At 41.3% G+C, this 9786-nt stretch overlaps 1 protein-coding gene across 1 annotated transcript in view; it reads right to left on the reverse strand.

Annotated features, from left to right (window-relative positions):
- The window catches only part of CPNE4 (copine IV), a 192940-nt gene that overhangs the window by 84986 nt on the left and 98168 nt on the right, over positions 1-9786 (reverse strand). The window contains exons 5-6 of the mRNA XM_010562021.1: positions 7144-7227; positions 6153-6242 (exon numbers count right to left, since the gene is read on the reverse strand). Coding sequence (XP_010560323.1) covers positions 6153-6242; positions 7144-7227 — 174 coding nt within the window. The remainder of the gene's footprint in view (positions 1-6152; positions 6243-7143; positions 7228-9786) is intronic.

Consider the following 9786-nt stretch of genomic DNA (forward strand, 5'->3'; position numbering starts at 1 on the left):
AACAGTATCAACAAGGCAGAAGAGGCACTGTACAGATTATAAATTTAAGCAAAGTGCAGATCTCTCAAGAAGACCTTGTTACAATGATCTACCACAAAAATGTAGAAAATTCATAACCTATGAAAATTCACATTGGAAAGGCCAATGTATTGCTACTTGTAAAGGTCCTAGTATGGAAATTAATTGAAAATCACATGACTTTTAAACCCCTGAATGCATCTCACTAGCACTAGAGCATCATAGATATACTGGGGCCTACAAGCATATGCGGATAGACCCCTCACCAGAAAACCAAACATATAATTCATGTGCTAAGACACAGCTGGTCCAACAGATGGGATGGACAGAGACAAGGAAGTCAACTGGACGTAAGAGAGAATGGGGAAGAATGGCAGAACCAGGTTTTAACCTCATTAAAGGGCATGGGAAGAGGCAACCTTCTCATGGTTACCCAAAGGTAAGCAACAGCAATGTCTCAGGGCTTCACGCTGCAAAGAGCCAGTCATGCACACAGAGGCCTTACGACCTGATGTACGTAGTCACCCTGGTAACCACGGCTGTGGGGGCCACTCATAACCGTACGTGCATAAATGTCATCAGGATCAGGCTCATCATCCGTAATCCGGGTTAGGCAGGGAGGAAACAATAAACGAACTGACAACAGTGATGCAGTTGCAAGATACAGGTTTTTGAAAAGTAGAAGAATATCTAATGGACATTCTTCTTTTGAAAATTTCCCCTCTGTGGGTGGAAGATGGAAAGGACTTTCTATACAGATATGACACATGCTTCCCCCTCTCCTTGCAGCTTATTACTTCACCTGCAGCAATGTTTTTCTTCCAGGTTTTTTTGCCTCTTTTCCTACTTTTCCCTATCAACAGAATTGCTTTCTGTGAGGTTCTCTGTACAGCCTCAGCAGAAGATATTCTTACTCTGTGCCATGTGCACTGTTTGGCCTGTGCCTTTACAGCACCTTGTTAGGTGTTTACATCCCAGGTATTACAATATCTAATACGAAAACAAAAAGAGATTTTTTTTCAGTGTACATTACTAGGACCCCTCTAGAAAAAGAGGAACCCTGTAACTATTAGAATGGATGGACAGTAGATGATCCCTACCAGAAGATACTCACAATGCAAGGCTGCATTTCAGATAAACCTTTGACGGCAACATACCTCACATGCTGGAACCAAACTTGAATGCCAAAGTTCCACAATTTACAGGACCTTCAGCACAGCAGACAAGGATAAAAATGGCTCTCAGGAGGATTTTATCCCTCCCTCAGATTTGTCAGCAATTACCATTGTGAACTGAATCTTTTTACATATTAGAAAAGCAACACACTACTTTTGGATCAAAGAGGTATTTTGTTTACTTCAATTCATACACAAATTGTCTGTACCGTTAGCATTAAAAGAAGTTATGACCAGCACTGAAGTGTGACAAGACTTCTCAGATGGTTTCAATGTCTGGGAAGAAAAGCTCAGTAGGTTCATAAATCTAATATATCTTTTTCATAATAAAACCTAGAGCAGCAATAATTGCAATAAAGTTTTACAAGGCATCCTGAAAGGAATGAAAAAATAACTGCTCTCTGCACCACAGCTAAACAAAGCAAAATTAGATTTTTTTTTTTTTTAAAGCCCATAAGGAATTCAAATTAACAGACTTTGTAAAGGATGCTAGCAAAATACTTTTGAGAGAGACCCTAATTACTGGTTGCTTTGATTTTAGTGACCTTGCTTATCTTATCTTTCTAAACACACATTTTAAACAAGAAAGTTTCAAATGCCCAGACAGTATAAAGGCTTCTTTGGGTGCCAGACTTACAAAGAGCAAAATTCTGTTAAGTTAAACTAAGTTGGTTTAGTGTATTTTTGCCATGTTAATTCCCATTCCTCTTAACACAGACCACTAAGCTCAGTACCCAAGTGATTTCAGTGGCAGAGATGAACGGTGTTGTGGTTTAACCCCAGCCAGCAACTAAGCACCACGCAGCTGCTCACTCACTCCCCCCCACCCAGTGGGATGGGGGAGAAAATCGGGAAAAGAAGTAAAACTCGTCGGCTGAGATAAGAACAGTTTAATAGAACAGAAAAGAAGAAACTAATAATGATAATGACAACACTAATAAAATGACAGTGCTAATAATAAAAGGATTGGAATGTACAAATGATGCCCAGTGCAATTGCTCACCCCCCACCAATCGACACCCAGTTAGTCCCCCAGTGGCGATCCCCCTGCCCCCACTCCCCCCAGTTTATACACTAGATGTGACGTCCCATGGTATGGAATACCCCTTGGCCACTTTGGGTCAGGTGCCCTGGCTGTGTCCTGTCCCAACTTCTTGTGCCCCTCCAGCCTTCTCGCTGGCTGGGCATGAGAAGCTGAAAAATCCTTGACTTTAGTCTAAACACTACTGAGCAACAACTGAAAACATCAGTGTGTTATCAACATTCTTGCATACTGAACTCAAAACATAGCACTGTACCAGCTACTAGGAAGACAACTAACTCTATCCCAGCTGAAACCAGGACAAAAGGCCAAGACTTCAGAGCTCCAAACAGCCTACAGAGGCAAGCCAAAGGTACTGATGGTTGCAATGTGTTTGCTGTTGTTAGGAAGTCTCCCTCCATTTGCAGAATTTCCACAAGCTGACATTTCCTGCCAAGCGTTTCTGGTGCCTCTTAAAGCCTTGACTTAGATTATGCCTCCCAGAGTATGCAAATAAAAACAGCAGGTACAGGTACGAAAATACCCAGCCTTATGCAATTACCGTTCACAGTGATCAAGCAATCCTGGTGAGAAGCTGATGCTCAGCAAGGCAGCTGGAATACACTAAATCTCCCCACGTTAAATATGGCACAGGGAATTCTTCCAACACTTAGCAGTAACATATTGCTATATACTTTATGAAGTGAAACAAAGCAACTAAAGTAAAATGTTCCAAAATATGGTAGGGTGGAGACTGGAATGCTTATTCAATGTAAATTGAAGTATAAACATTCATACAGTGTTAAACCCATCACAGATACTTCACCTCTATTTCTTATAATTCCCATTCTTCTGTCCTGCCTGCCATCAAATTCCTAAGTTACAGTCCATATCAAAAGCAAACAGAATAGTCATCTGACAAGTACTATATGCTATCTGACAAACATAAGTGATTTTGGGGGCTGCTCTACCGTAGCAGCCTTATCTTACATCCACCAAAAGGTATAAAGGGCCTGAATTTTAAAGAGCTTCAAGCTTTTTTCTTATTTCACAGCCACAATTAATTTTAAAATATTTCTGCACTCATGAATGATCTGGTGCAAATCTTACTACTTTTAGCTTTTCTGCAAATGCCTGAACTGCAGCCTCAGGCAAATACTCAGATATCTAAATCAGGGCCTGCAAATACTTGCATACACAGATAAAAACATGTATTTTCCAAAAAAAGGAAAAAGATATCCTGCAGAATCAAGACTATTTTGGAAACTGTCCATAGGTTCATAAGAGCCATCTTGCCCTGGTTCTCTCCTTCACCCATTCCTTCACTGACTTTCCCCTCATCTTTACAGTCAGCCCTATTTTCGTCCCTCTTCACTTCTCCCTCTTCAGCCTCTCCTTTGGCAGTATCATCTGCAAACAAACGTGACTACTGTCTCTCTGCTCATAGCTCAAAGACCCCCTTTATTCCCAGACCCATCTTATTCTGCCCAAGCTGAAATCTCAGCCTTTCTCACACTTTTGCACCTCAATTTCAAAGAGATTAAAGCATGTTTCTCCCTCCAGAACCACATTTCTCTATCATTATGGACTTGCCACTTGCTCTGACATTCTAGGCATCATGTTTTGTTTGCATCACTTCCTAGGTTTTCTCATCTAAGTGGTTTAAAGGCCTCATATACACAATGTGGTGAAGGCAGTGCTGTCCTAATTGTGCTTTTCATTTGAGCGGCAGAAATCTGATCCATCTCTTGCCTCAAACCTATATAGTTGCATTACTATGGGATGTTACCCATTTCAGTTTAAGCTACCTCAAGAAGCAGATCCTATAAGGGCAGGCACAACCGATTGCTCTTAGTGACTGTCAGGTGTAAGCTGGACTAGGTGATCTGGGACCCTGTGCCAAGGAAGAGGCAGGGTGCAACCTTCTGCATCTGGTTGTGTAAAGTACACCCTCAGAGAGGCTGCGTAACACAGATAATCTGTCACATTACATCTCTTCTTCAGCCTCTCAGAATCTCACAGTTTGACTATACCAGATTCTCTGGCATTGCCCCCTTCAGTTCTGCTCCCTTTCACCTTCACAGAATGCTGCAGCAGCTACAGTACTCCCACCTGCTTTAACCATCTCACCTCTGTCTGTATGTCCCACCAGCGGCTCACCCCTCTCTAATACATCAAAAAACTGCTCATCTTCCCTTTCCAAACCATTCATAGCTCACTCCATTCAAAAGCAAAAGCTCTATAAGGAAATCTATATTGCTTACACAACACAGAGTAATTTACTTGTCTTCTGTGTTTCAGGCAACTAACTTACAGATATTTAATCTACTCAGGAAATTTATAAAATTGCAGCCTCCCAAGATAACAGTCATTATCCTGACACTTCACATTACTGTCATCCTACACATGCTACAATAAATAACTCCTCTACATTGCTTCATTTGCATTAGAAATCCTCTTCAGCCAATACTGTTAGTTTTGTTTGCAGTTTAAAATGGAGGCTGTTCTTTCCCTACACCTCATTCTCTATTTCATCTGCTACAACTCTGTTTCAATCCCATTGGACATGCAAACACAACTGGACTGACCATTTACACAGCTAAGGGGTAGATGGAAGGATCTTTCACAACTGCTTCCCTGTAGCACCTGAGACGCTGAGCTTCAGTCCAACATGTCAGATGCACCTGTCATAAACATCTTGGTCTGGCCTCCTAAGTATCCTATGTTCCATCTACATCATCCTTCACTTTTCCTTGCTACATGTCTCATTGTTTTGTCAAACTTCCTCGCTCTTTTGGTACTTCTTTTGTCCTTGGACTCATCTCGTTTGCCCAACAGCGCCACCAGGCACACAAACAATATATAAAGATAACCATTCATACCTGCGTCTTCCTTGTGCATCCCCAATACCATACAAATGTATACATACAAACACTGTGTCAGTACCACTGATGTTCCATAACAACAGTGCTAATTCTGTGAAGTTATAAATCACATCAGCATGACCAGTATAAATCCAAGCATTTGTAAGACTCCTTTTTACCTTTTCCACCCATTTGTGGCATGCACTGTAACATGTAGACACCAGGCATTTTATTTTTTCTATCTGCACAGCACATCTTGCAGTCTGTAATGAGTGAAAAATTACAATACCGCTTCTGCAGGGTTGTGCAGTTATAATGATGAAAGAAGAAAGGTTTGCAGGGACAAGGAAAAATTTTTATTAGACAATTTTGTATGGTAAGAAAAAAAAAAAAGACATACTTTTGGGTCCAATGTCCTTTCATCAGGTCCAACTGGCTGAATAGACACAGGGGATAGTGCCCTTCGTTTAACATTTTTTAATTTAGGATTAACCTTAAACCTGATTAGAAGACATGAACAGTTGGATTCAGCCTTGATTTAAGCCAAATTAGCTACAAGAAGATGAATTTTTCTACACAAAGCTCCAAGTTCCCAACCATCCATCTTTCTGCTGACTAGTAACACTGTCATTACAACAGCACATGTCTTTTTGTGGCCACCCTATTCTTCAAATATAATAACAGATCTCATAATTCAGTGTTTCTTTTACAGAGGGTCTCCAGACATAAAAGTGAGGAAATAGTAGTTAAAATGGTGGCAGGGCTGCCACTTCCCTTGAGTATATTTCCACCACTTAAATGATGCTGGGTCAAATTATCCAACTGATTGGCAAAAACAGCCCCATCATTTTTTGAGGTTACTGTTAAGAAGTATAGAGCATAACCTACTGATTACAGTGGATTACCACTTCTCTGCATCCTTAATTTGATTGTGGTAATCACAAAGCAGCTGTATGATCATCTTTCCCATCAAAGAAGAGGGCAGTGCAGAATAGCAATCTCTAATTGAAAAAGAGAGACAAAGTTTTGTTTTCTATGAGTAAAACTATTCAAGAAGTAGGAATGACTTCTGACCTTTAGCTTGCGGTCCTGGTCTCCACTGCACAGAGAATTTACAGACACTTTAAAGGTCTTCCAGGCTGGATTTAAGTTATTCATCACAACCTGCAAGTGAAAAGAAATGAAGGGAACCCTTAACATTTGCACATCTCCAAACAGAATTCTAACAAGACCCACAATTCTCAATACAGTACATTCACCAGAAAGAGAAGAAAGCAGAGCTCAGCTGGAGGTTTGCATAACAACATGCACTGGTATATGTGCCCTTGCGCAACCTGCAGTTTGCCACACTCCTCCTTTGGAAAGCCCCCAAAAGGAGCACAGGTGGGAAGGGGACCCATACACAGATCATGCTACAGAGATTGCCCCAGCACTGCCATACTTCAGTGGGAGCGTAGTTCACAAGGGAAAGGTTGTGGAATACATCCCTGAACTGGAAGCCATGGAAGTGATGCAGGTCTGGGCAATGGGGATGGGCAGCATCAATTTACAGACACATGGTCTGCCTTGCCAGGAAGACAGGCTCATTACCCAGAATACCTGCCACAGCTCCACCCTGTACTACCTAAATGCTACTTTTTAGGACAGTGCCAGTCATTATCACAGGAGCAGTAATGACACTGAAAACAAATGTAAAACACCTAGATTACAAATCTCTTTAGCGCCAGCAACCTGGGAGGAGGAGATGAAGATGCAACATAGTATTAATGGGAAAATATGATACTGTCTGTAGCATGGTTTGGGCTAAATTTAATATGTATAACTCCTGACCTTCAAACAATATCTGCCAGTTTAATTAAATTTGGATCTTTGGCTTCAGTACCATCTTCCTTTACTCTCGTGCATAAGTCAAGACCTGTTACCCACAAGTCAATAATTACACAAGAGATAGAAGTGGTTTTAAATGTGGGTGCTTGCAATACCCTTTGTGACATGGGAAGCATGATCTACTCCTCCTGACAGTCCACCTGTGTCCTTGGAAAATAAATCCAACCCTATTCCTTACCTCAGTCCTGTGTACAAGTTGTTGGGTTGCATCATCATTAATCCGGAAAATCTCCAGAAAAGGATCAGATTTGCTGAAAAAATCCTAAAATAAAATATAGGACAGGTTACTCTTGAAGTTCTCTTTCTTTGGGCTTTCCAGGCACAGTGCACTGGTGCTTCCCTGACTACTAATGAAAAAGGAGAACCAGCATGGTTTTAGTGAGACCTCTTGGGTCTCTCAGCAATATTTCATTCTTGTCCTTGTTCCACAAGGATTTCCATGGCACTGCTGTTGTTCTTAGTTTGACTTTTCAATCATGGCAGGCAGAACTGTAAAATGTCATTTTCTTGTCCCTTCTTACACCCAGTCCAGATACCTCAGCTTTAGCTCCTTCATCCACCTAGCTTGTTTCTTTCTGTCTGCATACCTGTTTGGTCTTTTGACACCAGTTTTATCACGCAAGGCCCTTTGAAGCATATTCTACAGTGGGGTTGAATTTCACCCTATTTGCCCACCCTCTCAAGACAGAAGTTAATTGGCCAAGACATTGTGCTGCTACCAACTAACACAAGTACTGGCAAGATGGATTAGAGAAGGTTAGAGAAGCAAGTCCTCTTTAGGGTGTGATAACATGGCCCATGTTAAGATGACAAACAGAGCGTGAGAATGCAGAAAATTACTTGATATCTCTAAGTGCAAGCAAATCTGTGACAGACATTGAGCTTCACATACTCACTGCACTGCAGAACACCTTTCCCTAGTCTTGCATCCAGCTAACAACCTTGAGTGTTCTTACAAAAACCTAAATTAAGTTGCTTTCTAAAGTGTTGCTGCAGTCTGGCCACAGCCTCTTTTGTTTCAGCAACATCTCATTTCTTCTGGCCATACTGGCTGGAGGGCGGAAGAGTAGCTGGGCATTAGCCCTCCACAGCTGGAGGGGGAAAGCTGGCTAATTCAAATTTCTAACTGTGCAATGCTGTGCGAGCAGAATTCAAATGTACTCAGCCCATTTTCTGTAGTTTCAACTCCCTTATTCATTTTCCTCTTCAAAAGAGCCACAGGATTAACTTTACGCATATGAATATTATTCTTCTCTATTGGCCATATCCAAAACCACAGACCTCCACATCAATTTGGGGAAGTCAGGAATTCTGTTTGCTCTCCTAGTGTTTCTATAAAAGCGTTAGTGTAAAAATGACTGTAATATGCATAGTTCTATGATTTTCTCCTCACCAAATGCCCAACATACTTATGTTTGACTAGCTGGACAGCCATTGGGATGGGAACAGCTTTGGATAAGATGCTAGCCAAAGTCTGGGCACGTCATTTTGGTCAAATTTGTCTTTAGGTCATTTTTACAATTCCACAACTGCAAAACAAGCAAAGAAATCAGGGCTTTCAAAAGAGACACCTGAATTTGAATGTCTGGAGAAGGAAGCGAGTCCTTAGGGACCATGAAGCCTTGGGCAAGGCTCAAGCAACCTAAAGTCTTTTCCATGCCCTAAAGATGACACCTATCAATGTTGTGTTCAGAGTGCTGTTCTGTGAATTATCTGTTTCTTTTCCTACTAGAGAAAAGGTAATGGTACGTTTAGAAACTGATGCAAAGATGTGCATATGTATTTGTTAAATCTTACCACATGGAGCTCTGAACAGCAGAGCTGTTATGTTTGCCTATTTGTTCCAATTACATGGTTACAGGACATTTAACGTAAGAGTGTGTAGAATCAGCACAAACCCCAACAAAGTCTGTAACTCCAGAGTTTGCCTCAAGGCCCTGATGTAGATTTAATATCTAGACTCCATCCAGCACTTGAAACTGCTAGTATACAGGGGGCTTTGGTAATCAAATTCTGCCTAATTACTACTACATAGCAAAGAGAACAAGCAGAGAGTGAGGGTGCTGGTTCAATCGTAGTGACACCAAAATCCAGAGTGATAGGGTTAAAAAAGATTGAGCTGCCTCTTCTCACACATAAGTATATTGATTGAAGCTGAGTAAAAGCTTAATGTTAACAGATTCTTTATCAAACGCAAGTTTGATAAGAAAAGTTATCTGAAAGAAAACACCTCAAAATGATGCATCCCAAGAATGCACCCTGGAGCGCAGAAAAATTCAGAAAGGAAACCAGGATTTTATCTAAGACTTAAAATATAGTATCATCCCCAGCTGAGTGTCATGAAAGCTAAAACAGCAAATCAGCACAAGGGGAGTAATTTTAATATCTGTTTTTAACTACCAAGGCAATACCACCTAAAGGGAAAGATTTTAATGCTGGATGATAGCTGATATTACCCCTCTGTCCTGGTTTCAGCTGGGATAGAGTTAACTGTCTTCCTAGTAGCTGGTACACTGCTATGTTTTGGGTTCAGTGTGAGAAAAATGTTGATAACACAATGGATGTTTTCAGTTGTTGCTAAGCAATGTTTAGTCTAAAGTCAAGGATTTTTCAGCTTCTGATACCCAGCCAAGGGTATCAGAAGGGGCACAAGAAGTTGGGAGGGGACACAGCCAGGACAGCTGACCCAAACTGGCCAAAGGGGTATTCCATACCGTGTGACGTCATGCCCAGTATATAAACTGGGGGGAGTTGGCCTGGGGGGGGATCACTGCTTGGGAACTAACTGGGTATTGGTCAGCGAGTGGTGAGCAATTGCACA

This window comes from Haliaeetus leucocephalus, unplaced genomic scaffold, assembly GCF_000737465.1.
Source record: "Haliaeetus leucocephalus isolate CR32 unplaced genomic scaffold, Haliaeetus_leucocephalus-4.0 Scaffold153, whole genome shotgun sequence".
Taxonomy (NCBI): domain Eukaryota; kingdom Metazoa; phylum Chordata; class Aves; order Accipitriformes; family Accipitridae; genus Haliaeetus; species Haliaeetus leucocephalus.